The sequence below is a fragment of the Pyxicephalus adspersus genome, chromosome 9 (assembly GCF_032062135.1).
Source record: "Pyxicephalus adspersus chromosome 9, UCB_Pads_2.0, whole genome shotgun sequence".
Lineage (NCBI taxonomy): Eukaryota > Metazoa > Chordata > Amphibia > Anura > Pyxicephalidae > Pyxicephalus > Pyxicephalus adspersus.
In genome coordinates, this window is record NC_092866.1 from 34188422 (window position 1) to 34202270 (window position 13849).

Below are 13849 nucleotides of genomic sequence, written 5' to 3' on the forward strand. Positions count from 1 at the left end.
CTCCCTAGGGTCTTACTATATTCTGTAACCTACAAAAGTAGTTCTCAACTTCATAATGAAGGTGCTGTCTGGCTGTTTGACCCTAAAGTGGGTGGTGCAGAGTTTGTTCAAGCTTAAGTGGGTAGGTCAAGTAAGAATGATAATCCCCTCAACAGGCAGATATTAACAACAAGCAAATATCAATGGTATGTATTGTAGATAATACCAATGGCAGGCAGATATTATAAACAACATGCATATATCGGTCAACTTTAAATAGTACTAAAAATAAGCAGACAGTGGCATTCAGATAAGGTGGACAAGTAATGGGCAGTAAGTGGTGGATAGATATGTAATGGGCAGGTTACCCATTGTTGGGTGGAAGTCAAAATAGAAAGAATTTGTCAGGATGCATGTAGTCACAGCTAGGATGGAGGAAGTTAGCCATTGTGGGGGCACAGCCAGGGCAGAGGTTACAGGGTTTATCCTGGGTGGAGGAGAGCAGTTATGATGCCAAGATTCCTTATCTGCATATTTGCAGTCACTAAGACTAGATTTACACTTGCCTGTTGTATTGTGTGTGCATTTTTCAGTGAAATCCATGACATATAAAAAACACATGGCAGTGTGCACTCCACACAAGGCTTCATTTCTGGCAATAACTTCTAAATTGTATATGGTACTAATTGCAGCAGCATAGATGCTTTATCATTAATGCTCACTTCTGTTAACACATCTTTTATTGCTGAAGTAGTTGATTTTCTTTTCAGAGTTACTTCATTCCGGTGAAAACATGGCCTTAACCCCAACTTTTTTTATTTTCTTGGTCTACACTAAATTAATGTTGAGCCTGCAGGCTGTCCCACAGTAAACTTTCGATATGATTCCTATAAATACATTCTAGCGTGACCCGTGTATATAAACTATTTACACACACACAATGCAGGTGTCAACTCTGCATCATGTTGGCAGGGTAGAGTCTAAACCACTATTCTGTGAGACTTTCTACACCTTCTCTTTCTATAGACCTGGAGTATCTGATTTAAACTCAAAGTTCATCTGAGCTTTACATTCATGTGCATTGATAGTGCTGGATAAGATAAGTATTTTATACTTCAGGCTGGCTGAAGAAAAACATAGTGTCCTCCATGCTTCAGGCCATATGAAACAAGTAATTCATTTACAGTGATTCTTCTACTTTTTTTCACTAAAAAGGTTTTACTTTTTTACTGTACTAACTTGCGACTTTTTTTTTTTTTTTTTGAGCAATTTGTAGCTTAGTGGTTCAGTTGGGTTTAAACAGCATTTCGTGTCAAATACAGAATTTACACGAAACACTCTTATTTCATCTGTATGAGCTACAAAATCTACGAAAATCTGCCATCATTCTTATCCTTCTCTCACTAAATTCTTTTCTAGCAGGTCTATTTACAGAAATGATTTGCCCTGTTCTGATTTATTTAAATGTTTTTTTTTTTTAAAGGCGATTTCTTTTTTAAATAGTGCTAACTTATATTCCCCAATACCTTCTTGTTTATGTTTGGAGTTTGTTTTTGCTTTTAGGTCTAGTTTGATGTTGGTTGAGGTGTAGACAATATAGGGTAGGAGAAAGTACACTTTCATCAGTAAAGCTGGGTGATCCAGCAAACGTGGAATGGATTTCTTCAAAGTAATTTGCTAGCAAATGTTTTAAATCCTGGATCAGATCCATTCAAGGTTTGCTGGATCACCCAGCTTCACTAATGAAAGTGAATTCTTTTTTCTATTTTGGCATACACTATACATTAAAGGTTTTTATATTTTTCTTTGGAAGGTATTTTAACCGTGCAATATAACAATAACAAGAAAAAAAGTGAACTAAAATTGTATATTGTCCCTTTATATGTATTGATTCAGACTGTTTTATATGTTAAAAAATACATAAAGAAACAAAATAAAATGGGCAGAATACATTTTGGGCTCTTACATAATTTGGAATATGTTTTTATCACAGCATTCATGATGTCAGTGATCATGATTATACAGTAAGTAGTGAAGTAATGACAATGTAATAATAAAATAAACCAAAAAAATGGTGTGATTTAGTACATAAACAGACATTTGTTTACATACTCATTACAGCATCAAATGCCTGTTTATTGCTACGGTAAGTGAAAATGTGTTCATTTCCTTGCTTTTGCAACCTGAGCTGGGCTGCTGATTGTAGCATTGTTCAGGTTGGTATGTTGGAAAGCTGTAATGCTAGACTGCTGCTTTTGTGTTACAGTTCATTATATGAATAAATGTCTCTTCTTCAGGCTGGTGGTGACCTAGTGTCTGTATTTACTTATGATATCCATCCGGGTGCAGATGGTCAGACGCAAGCAGCCAAATCCGCACTAAAAAGAATCAAGACATTGCGACACCCAAATATTCTTTCATATGTGGATGGATTAGAGGTAATTTGTTCCTTGAGTTCTCTTTTGATTTTGGAACATATAACCACTCTAGAAGCAGCAACATCTAGAAGCATATACATCTATGTGACCCCTGAACTGATTCACTGCTATTAAAGCTGCTGTATATGTTTTGCTTTAGTCTCACTTCATCCTACAAATTTAGCAGCCCAAGCAGGCCCTAATATACTTCTAAAAAAACAATTTAATGCACATCTGTTCTGTTGTCATTACAGTGCTTAGGTATCTCATGCAATTTTATCAAAATACATGTAGAAGAGCCATGTCAGCAATTTACAAGTCCAACCAAAAGAGATATACAGATATGTTGACCTTGGATTCTCCCAAAGTATTTGTGTACCTGATAAACCAAACCCTCTGCCAGAGCCTTTGATGTATGTATATGTGCATGGGTTTGGTGGAGCATCAAAGCGCAAGAAGTTCTTAAGTAAAAGAAAACCAAGAGGCTCATTTGACCAGTCTTTTACCCCATGGAACCAAAATTCCAGTTTTTGGTTTTTTTAAACTGTTTAAAACTGTTTAAACTGTTTAAAAGTTTTATTTAGTTTCACGTTTTAAATCTTACTAGTGTTTTCTTTCTAATACATTTTTGACTTATTAGTCAAATTTTCCTTATGGGTTATGTAAAGAAAATGTTATTCCATTAAAGCAGACTTGAGAGAGAATATGTAAGATGTCATTGATGAACTCATCTAAAGAATGGTAATTGTCTGGATGTTAACAGTAGTTTCAGTCACAGACCTAAAACGTACATGTAGATAACTGTGGGGAAGTTGTGCTACAATTGGCTGAACACCTAAGCTGCATACTCATTTCGGGTCAGTGATTTTTTAATATTAAAAAGGATCAAAGGACCAACCAGGCAAGCATATTTTTTTTTTTTTTTAAAAAGCAGGTCAGAAATGGCAGCTCACATACATTTTCAGTTGATAGTTTACTTTACCATTTTGCAACATTATGAATTTCTATTATCTTCTGTTAAAAATTAAAGAAAAACTAAACTTTCTTTTTCCTCTCTCTCTGCAGACTGATAAATGCTTGTATATAGTGACAGAACCAGTTATCCCACTGGGAACATATATGAAATCCCGAAGTAATAATGGCGTGATCAGTGAGTTAGAGATTTCCTGGGGTCTGCACCAAATAGTAGTGAGTGTTTGTCATTATCATCATTTCATTTTATTACTGTGTGGGGCTTTACAGTTCTAAATAAAAACTTAGAGACAGAGGGGCATATTTATAAGCAGCCATACCATTGCTTTTTAAATTAGTCCTATGATATTTTTTCATAATTGCTTTTGATGATGGTATATGTTCTCCTAAATAACATGTGGTTTTTGTTTGCATCTAGAAAGCTCTAAGTTTCCTGGTCAATGATGGTAACCTCATTCACAATAATGTTTACATGTCATCAGTGTTTGTGGACCGTGCTGGTGAGTGGAAATTGGGGGGGCTGGATTTTATGTACCCAGCTGGTAGTGAGGAAAGTGCACCCAGAAAAGGACCTGAACTGGAGAAGTACAATCCCCCTGAGAAGTCAGACCGCTCAAAAACACCTGGGGAGAAGTGGTATGTGTGAACTGAACATTATACTCTTTAATTCTGAATAAAATCTGTGTTACTCATAGGATATGGTCTCATTATTGACATAGTAATCTCTCTAACAGGTCAGCTGATATGTGGTGCCTTGGCTGTCTGATTTGGGAGGTCTTTAATGGCCCTCTCCCTCGTCCAACTGCTCTGCGTTCACTTGGAAAGGTCCGTGTAAAGTATAGTATTTGTCACCGGCAATGGCTCATTTTACCTAAGCTTTTACTCTTGGCTTCCTCCCCGATACCAGTGCAGCAAGTAATACCCACAAATTGTGTGGTAAAAATGGAGCCTTTCAATACTGCAGAGGTTTGCATCATTGCTGTTTGTATCCAAATTAACATATTTATTTACCAATTCATACCTCAAATTTGCATTTAGTTTTATCAGGATGGTTTAAGTAAAGGAATGTAGTTACAATGTTGATTTGATTTATTTACATAACTTACCGTAAGGTCCTTATAAGTTATTTTTTTTTTGTATTTACAGATCCCTAAATCACTGGTGCCTCACTACTGTGAACTTGTTGGAGCCACCCCTAAAATCCGCCCTAATCCATCACGATTTCTACAGAACTGCCGAGCCCCTGGTGGGTTCTTTTGCAACAGCTTTGTGGAGACAAATTTGTTCCTGGAAGAGATACAGGTCAGTTACAGTCTGGTTATGCCTTGGCATTTGTAAAGACTTTCCCTGATCCTATCTTCTGGTTCCTCTTTGTGATGTTGTTTAAATATGGTGAGAAATTAAATATCAGATTGCCTTAAACTGGTGGTGAAGCTGGTGAGTGTTGCTTGGTAAAATCTATATTTACCTTTGGTGTCTGCATTTGAGAAGTGCTGTGATAGAGCCTGCCTGAAATGTCTGTTTAATTTTCCTTTAGGTGTTTTTAAAAGCTAATTCTTCTTCCATTCTTTTTAGCACTTTCACACTGCTATTTTTTTACAAAATTACATTAATAAAATATCTGCCTATAAACATTGTAAAGTTGACCTTTAAAAAGCTTTAAAAAGAAATCAAATTTTTAATTTACAAAAATGTTTAAATAACATAGGCTTTGCTGAAATTATGGAATATCGCTGTATGTGTGTGTGTATGTATGTATGTATGTATATATATATATATATATATAATATGAGTTATTGTAATGAGGCTGCAATACAGTGCAGGATTGTCTTCTGGAGGAGAATGACCCTATTCTCGCCTAGGCACTGCAGGTGAATGCCAGGGAAAGATAAGCAAATTATGTAACTTTTTTTCCCTACATGTTATATTTTTTTGTAAAAAACATTTTAAGAAAGCTGGTTGTCTACTTTAAATATTATTTTGTAGCCTCATATGGGTCTTGATATACAGCTATCACATTTTGACTGGCATTGTTTATCTTCTTGTTTTGCATAGATTAAAGACCCGGCTGAACGACAGACTTTTTTTGAGCAGCTAAGTGAAAATCTGGACTCTTTTCCTGAAGATTTCTGTCGCCATAAAATCCTTCCACAGCTTCTCACAGCCTTTGAGTTTGGCAGCGCTGGCGCTGTTATTCTAACCCCCCTATTTAAGGTGAGACTTATAAATGTTTGCTTGATTTACAGGATGTGCACAGCACTTCCACCTGGTGTGTTTTTTCAATGTTGGCATTAAAGCAGGGCTAATCCTTCAAAACCAAAAAATTGCAACCAGGTCGGTCCTTTTTTTCGTAAAGGACAATTTACCTGCCTGATCATGATAGCTGGTATAATGTAATTCCCGTGCATGCATGTGGGAGTTCATTCAGTCTCGTCAGCCCCTGGGGATGCCAGGATACCTACATTTACAGGATTCTACATTTGCACTATTCAGTGTACTATAAAAAAACATTGTGAACAGGTAAGTAAGTAAGTTTTGTTGCCCAAGGGACATCGCCTGAATTCTGCATAACTATGGTCATATAAATAGTTTTTATGCACAAAACCTTGTTTTTAGTTTTGGATTAAATGGGGCAAGGTTAGAACCCATTACGTTTTACCTGTGTGTAGGGCTTCCATACGCCCTGGTTTAGCAAGACAACCCTTCAACAGATAATATTATTTCAACAAATGTTCTTTTGTTTTCATTTTCCCCATTTCTCATTCTCTTAGTTTCTTACACCCTCTCAGTGTTTTAGTCAATGGGCTTTTAGCTATTGAAGTATAAGAAGGATAGAGGATGCAATACCTAACCGTCAGTAAGGATTATTTGGTATCCAGGAAGGTTAAGATTTAATCTATTAAAATATGTGAGGACAAGTTCACCTGGTAAATTTAGTAAAGGCTTCTAACGTATAGTTAACGTATAGTTAGCCCAGTTTGGTATTATTCAGATCTGTATAACACAGAATAGAACAATCGAGTCTCATATTTCATACTATCCTTCGGTTTGTTGCATGGTCATGCAAAGTATCTGGATAGTAGACATCCTTTGATGCCATACATTACCTTTAGTGCTATCTTGATCTACTTGCTTGATGTACTTCTATCTTGATATGCCAAAATCAATGTTCAGAGAAACTATTCTTGTAGATCAGAGGTGCCAACCTACGGCTCGTGGGCCACATCCAGTCTGTAAAGCTGTCGGATCCGGCTCTCCCCTCATTCTCTCTCTGCTTGGTGGGGAAGGGGGCATAGGCGTCTTCTTTCTCTGAGATTGTGCTACCAGAAGAGGGAGCTTCCTGTGCATGCTCAGTGTTAGCTCCCTGAGAGAGGGGGCGTGTACTATAGATATGGCACTCAGCTGTGGCTGCTCCACACCCACCTTTTACTGTGAGATAAACCCACCCCTCGTACAGCAGCAGCAGCAGTGAAGCTGTGTCTATGTCATTATCACCATGTATAAACCTTCTCCTACATCAAATATCATAAAAAAAAAGTATTCAGGGTGCACAGGGCTGCTATTAAACCAAATTTCACCCCCTAAACATAAGTTGCCAGATACAGGGTCCCAAGCAAAAATCCAAATAACAAGCAGGGATATTTTTCACACTATTTCAAGACCAGGGTCCCCAAATTGAGTTTGCATATTAGCGACCCCCAGATGCCACTTCTATGGCAACGAGCATTAGGGTACTGTCAATTGGCTCTGTGCTGTGGTGCCCCAAATATATACTTGCTCGTTCACAAAACATCATGCCAAGACTGGCAGTGAGGTTGTCGTGCAAATACCCCTTTCTCATGCTATAGAATCTCCCCATCGCTAGGAGGAGACGTTCAGTAGCACTCACTGCTGCCTGGAGTCAAATCTGCAAACGCTGTGGTACAAGGGACTGAGCAGCTTGTTGGGTGCCTGTTACACATAGCTGGACACTTCCCTTTTCTGAACCCCAAATTTCTCTGGAACAGAGGGATTTTGGTGACTGGAAATATGGGAGCCAATAGAAAAAAATTTTTTTTTGTCGTCCCCTCCTTCCCCATTAAAAATGTATATACCCATCATATCATGCTATCCCGTCACATATAGCTATCCAGGTATTCTCTATGAACCTGAATTTCTCTTTAACAGTAGAGAAAGGGAAATGTAGGATAAGTGGGGGACTCTTCTGGCTACCCCCCTCCCCACTAAAATGTTATCACTCCTACCAAACCATGGTGCCCTGTCACATATAAATGTCCGCTTATGTTCTTTGAACCCCAATTTTTCCTGAAAGGGGAGCTGTAGGTATAATGTAGGATAAGTGGGGGACTTGTGGCTAACTCCCCTAAACTTTTTTTTTTTGCTGCAGCGCCATCACAAGATACAAAAAAACTATACCTGTCACACTTAGTTGGCCACTTACGACTCGTGTGAACCCTAATTTGTCAGAAACGGGGAGATGTAGGAACTGAAGATGTAGTAGTAAGAACATCTGTCACGTGAATTGCATTTCTCTAAAAGTATCCATTGCAGAGATTTTGGGTTACAAAGAAGGTTAGCAGCCCCCTATAACTGACAGGACACATTGTATGGTGTAGTTTCTGCTCTTTGGTACATGAATGGTGAGTGGGGAGCATTATATACAGTATCATATTGATGGCTTTGCAACGGTTTTAACAACGGCCCCTAGATGAAAAAAGGTTGAACACCACTGTTGTAGATGAAATTGGCATTTTGCTAGCTTTCCTCTTTTCACACCCTTTGTACTGTTCATTCGAGAGGTCCCTGACATCCAGCTTTTGTGTGATTTCCTTTGAAGAAGTGTGTTATGTCCTTATTATCAATTATAGAAAAAGTTTTTGTTACAATGACATTTGTAAATATTACCATTACTGAGAGTTCCTTTTTATTGTTTTTCTATGATAATAACAATACCATTCTGCTGTAAAATACTACCAGCAAATGAAACGTAATATAGTTTTGCAATGATATAGGTCTTTCAAAATCCTTTTTTGCTTGTTACATTCTGTTTTTCTGATTGTCTGATAATGGCTTCATTGGTTGTTCTTGTTTATGAAAGGTATAAATGCTATTAGAAGTGCAATATTACAGCTCTAATTTGTGCCAGATATGTATCTGGTCCATTATAACTCTCCTTTTGATAAGTTAGGTTATATTATAGTATATGGAACATGGCAATGCGTTCACAAGCCTAGAAACCTAATGTGTGGTTAGATAATGTATAACCTATTCTCTTCCTTCGTCTATAGATTGGAAAGTTTTTGAATGCAGAAGAATATCAACAAAAGATCATTCCGATCATTATTAAAATGTTTTCTTCTACAGACAGAGCTATGAGGATAAGACTCCTGCAGCAGGCAAGTACCAGTTCTTGCTGGCCTAATTTGGCTAGGTTCTACATTCATATTTGTTATGGCAATTGATTACCTGTCTATTGCAGTGGTCGCCAACTGGTGGTCCCCAAGAAAGATTTGGTGATCCTCGGCTTTGGCCGGTGCCCCCCCATCCACACACCCCAACCCCCCCCACCCCCGCCCAGGGCGGGGTCAGGAGAAGGACCCCGCTGGCAGGGCACACTGGCCCGGTCCGCCGACCATGTCCCCTGTACAAGTCCCAGGCTCTGCGATTAGAGAGTGGGCGGGGTTATGTCACAATGACATCACTACGGGGAGGTTTCTCCCCCTTTGATTGACACCCGGCTCCCCGTGCATGCGCGATCAGGAGCTGGTAATTTTTGTGGTCCACACAACGGACCACTGGTCTGTTGAATAAAGTTACTACAATATAATTTTCTCTTAAACAAGGTATATATTTTATCTTTCTTGGTGGTTGGCTTTAATGTAAGTTATCATAGTGTTGGTTTTTGTTTTCTTTTGCTGATAACATTTCATCTTTTCTTTTCTTCCTTATTTTGCTTGGGTCAGATGGAGAATTTCATCCAGTACCTAAATGAGCCTACAGTCAATGCACAGATCTTCCCCCATGTGGTTCATGGATTTATGGATACAAATCCTGCAATCCGGGAACAGACAGTGAAGGTAATGCCCCTATAGTGATATTTTCTTCTACTTGTATTACAAGTTATCAGCAGATGGTAAATAAAAGTTACTTTAAACTTTCAATAAATTTAGGCAGCATGTTTCATATATATGTATCACTTTCTTCTTTCTTCTTTTGATGATCAGTTGTGGATTTGTATATTTGCCATTCAGTCATCAGGAATACTTTGATGTTTTCTCTGTTATCCACATTTAAAGGAGGACTCCCACCAAAATGGATTGCTATACTTTTGGATGGAAGATGATTGGTGTTGAGTTTTTTTACATAGGAAGGTTTTCTTTGTATTTGGACAGGAACATAAAATTCCTTGGCAGATGATTACATAAAGAACCATTCTAGATATCTTACAGTAGCAATTATAACTAACCTTAGGTCCTCCAATCACTCTTCACTTTAAACCAAATTTCTGGTGAAATTTATGTTTACTAAAGCTAACCTTACCATCCAGACAATGCCAAAAAGCAGGAGATGCTAATAAAAAAATGACTGAGTAGCTCTTTAAGCCCCAAAGCTTAGCTAGCTCTAATATGTAAGTAGCAACTTTGGTCAAAATTGACCTACTACTGGTCTGTAATACAAGAATGAACCGAATATTACGGAGGTAGGTTAGGTGAGGGATATGTCCTGGATTGGAGGTCCCTATTTGCATACTAAAGCTTGTCAAACATTGAGGCTCACAGGGAGCTTTGCATGTAAGTAACCATGTGCACAGACACCTTGTGAATAGTTTCCAACAGTTTGTATGTATAATGAGCACAGAAAAAACTTTAAAACTTATACCCTCTGTTTTTACTTGCCTTTTAAGTAAGCCTACCTAAAGTTTCTTCTACTCTTCACCTTTTTTTAACCTTCCCTTTTAAATTTTAGTGTGAGATGTGCTACAGATAGGGATGGTAAAAAAAGAAACTTCCCCTGCTCTTTAGCTGTCATGTGACTTCAAAATTTTCTTTATTCAATTTATGCAGGAAGGGAGGTGATGTAATATAAATATACTCAAGTAAAGCTTTTTTTAATTTATTTATGTAGTCCATGTTGCTTCTGGCTCCCAAGTTAAATGAAAACAACCTGAACGTGGAGTTGATGAAGCATTTTGCCCGGCTTCAGGCCCGGGATGACCAGGGGCCAATCCGGTGCAACACAACTGTGTGTTTAGGAAAGATTGCTTCCTACCTCAATCCCACTGTAAGTGAATATTTCTCTATAGTATTGTATCTTCATTATGGCATATTGTATGTTTTAAGGATGTTCCCATGGACTTCTAGTTTAAATTATTGCTGCTATTATAAGGGGGGGGTATACTATAAATGTTTTTAGATTCCCACACATTTTTATTTCCAATTAGATTTAATTGGAAAATTGTATGAACCCTGGATGCAAATTGTGAGAATACTGCGTGAAATACCCTTATAAATAACCCCAATATGTATGTTCTTTGTGTGGGAAACCTAGTCAGCTCGTCAGCCATTTAAAACTAAGAATTGGGCGAGTACCACAAGAATTCAGCTATTACCTTTTTAGTCTGAAAAGCCTCCCTAATGCATGTTTATTTTGGTACTTGAGGCCAGTTTTAAGCTTGCCCAACTGACTAAATCCGGCATTCACACGGAAGAGAGAGACTTCAGCTAAGAAAGGCAATACTAATATCATGTGATGTCTGCTTTTTAGGGCTTAAAATGACTTACTTCAAAAACAAAGTTTACACTTTTTTATCAATAATAATAATAATAAACAGGATTTATTTAGCCCCAACATATTACACAGAGCTGTACATTAAATAGGGGTTGCAAAAGATAGACCAATACAGACAGTGACACAGGAGGACGAGATGGAACCTACCCGGAGGCTGCAGTAGATGACATTCTGCATTCATACACAAAGTGAAAGTGAAACTTTCCTGACAATTAGGTCATTGTACACACCCACTGCTATCCACTCCCTGGCAGTTATTTTTCACGTGTAGTTTTTTTTTGTCAGGACACCGGCATTCAGCTTTAGGATTACTTAGGAAGAGTGAAGCGTCGGTATGCTGGGGAGGCATGGCCTAATGGGAAATTTAAAAGCAGATTACATTATAATCTGCTTTTAAAACATTGATCACAGTGATAAAGTTATACATAATAAATTTTATTTAAATAAAGTTGATCTATTCTTGTCCCCGTTTGGACAAATTAAAAAAAAAAAATTAATAAAATTATCAATTTTTTTTTATAATTAATATTTATACTTATTTGTTATATTATAATTTATGATTTATGTTTCAAATTTTATCATACCTGGGAGTTATTCCTAAGAAATACAGGCCTAAAATATTAAAGAACAAATTTCCACACAAAACAATGTACCGCTTTTGACATAAAAATACTGACCTAACTAGACAGCCAGGGAGTTTAAGAAAAAGCTGGATGCTTTTCTAGAAGCACAGAATATAACTGGGTATTAAGGCTTTAAAGAAAAGATAACAGAGACCGTTGGTCCAGGGAACATCCGATTGCCTCATGGAATCGCGAAAGAATTTTTTCCCGTTATTGCAAATTGTACCAGGGTTTTTTGCCTTGTCTGGACCAACTATATCCATAGGGTTTATACCGGTATATCTGGGATATGTTTTCTTCTGTAGTGGTTGAACTTGATGGACTTATGTCTTTTTTTCGAACGTGACCTACTCTATGTAACTTTCTGCTGAGTGTTAGAATATCATATTCATACAAATAAACGAATGGCATGCTAATGTAGAATTTTTATTACAGACACGGCAGCGGGTCCTTATATCAGCGTTCACTAGAGCCACTAAGGATCCCTTTTATCCATCACGTGCTGCTGGAGTTCTCGGTTTTGCTGCTACTCACAACTTTTACTCAATGAATGACTGTGCTGGGAAGATCCTACCAGTTCTTTGTAATGTCACAATGGATCCAGAAAAGAGTGTCAGAGATCAGGTAGGATAAATGCAAGGAAGTGAGTTCCTCATTAGGCAAAAGAATGACAAAGCTGGATATCTTACCCTTTTCCTGTGTCATGTTTATTTATTCTGTCCCAGGCGTTCAAAACAATACGCAGCTTCCTGGATAAACTGGAATCTCTGTCAGAGGATCCATCACAGCTAGCAGAACTTGGTAAGCTAGAGATGGCTTTTATTTATGTGATTTTTAAATTTCAGTAACATAGAAACCTTAAAACAGATCTTGTATTTTTTAAGTATCTCACTCTTTTTACAGAAAAAGATGTACACACAGCTTTGGCAAGCCCAGGTGTTGTGGGGGGCTGGGCTGGATGGGCTGTCACCGGAGTCTCCTCCCTTACCTCCAAATTCATACGGACTAGTGCAGCAGGAGGACCAGATGTGTCACTAGCACAGACCACAGCACCAAGCCCATCAGTACCTCTGACACCAGCACCAGCAGAAGCCAGTAAGCCAGGTAAATGTCTTGCTCTACTCCAGGGCACACACAGGTTTTACTGCCAGTAATACAGATGAGCTCGCTCTAGTTAAAGCATATTCGTGAAACGTGACTTTTTTATGACAATGAAAAAGTATTCAAGAGATTTTATTTTTAAATTAATAAAGGTATTTTTTGAGAAGGGTGAGTGCATAGGAGAACAAAATAGGGCAGTAGGATTTTATGCCAAACCCAACAAGTAAAAAGCATAAAACCTTTCAGTCATTATTACATTAGAAGCTTAGAATGCAACACCATTGAGTAAACACCTGTCTGTAGTAACAACATATTAATAACCACAGAGCATTACTCAACCTGTATGAAAACGAGGGAGCAAGAAGAATGGCATTTGGAGGCCCTGCCTATAGAAGAGCATAGTTATTGCACCGAGAAGAGAACTAGTCTAGCCAGTCCTGGTTGAGTATTTCAAGGTATTGAGACCTATCCTTAAATAGGATCCACAGGGACCAAATATCTGTAAACATCGGTATCTGTATCACGGGTGTCATGATCAAGAGAATATGTTTTAACCCCCCCAGCAGTAAACCTGAGTGTGACTGGGGGTGGATTTTGCCTGCAAATAGCGGTAATCCCGAGTCACACTCGTGTAGCTTTAACCCAAGAAAAAAAACACTTACTCTGCTCTGTTGTCGTCCTGCTGGTCCCCGCAGGTTCTGGGGACACGTCTTCTCCCTCCGATCTCCAGCCGCGAAGTGCAGAGACGGTCTCTGGGGTTTCCCAGTGATGTCGGTGCGGGAGGGAGAATTGGCGGGAAAATTCAAATAATTTTGTATTGGTTTTAATACAAAATAGCTGTATTGAGTCCAATACAAATAAATTTTCATATAATATATATAATTATATTATATATGCTAGTGTACACTTACATTACATGTTTAACTTTTTAATATTAAAGATTTACTGACATCCAACACATACAGTTAG

At 38.0% G+C, this 13849-nt stretch overlaps 1 protein-coding gene across 3 annotated transcripts in view; it reads left to right on the forward strand.

Annotated features, from left to right (window-relative positions):
- The window catches only part of SCYL1 (SCY1 like pseudokinase 1), a 37425-nt gene that overhangs the window by 16953 nt on the left and 6623 nt on the right, over window positions 1–13849 (forward strand). For all 3 annotated transcript variants that reach the window (XM_072421349.1, XM_072421347.1, XM_072421348.1), the window contains exons 2-13: window positions 2277–2417; window positions 3462–3584; window positions 3787–4004; window positions 4103–4193; window positions 4515–4670; window positions 5424–5582; window positions 8657–8764; window positions 9332–9445; window positions 10494–10649; window positions 12215–12403; window positions 12505–12580; window positions 12683–12883. In XM_072421349.1, the coding sequence (XP_072277450.1) occupies window positions 3516–3584; window positions 3787–4004; window positions 4103–4193; window positions 4515–4670; window positions 5424–5582; window positions 8657–8764; window positions 9332–9445; window positions 10494–10649; window positions 12215–12403; window positions 12505–12580; window positions 12683–12883 (1537 nt within the window). In that variant the 5' untranslated portion in view covers window positions 2277–2417; window positions 3462–3515. The remainder of the gene's footprint in view (window positions 1–2276; window positions 2418–3461; window positions 3585–3786; window positions 4005–4102; window positions 4194–4514; window positions 4671–5423; window positions 5583–8656; window positions 8765–9331; window positions 9446–10493; window positions 10650–12214; window positions 12404–12504; window positions 12581–12682; window positions 12884–13849) is intronic.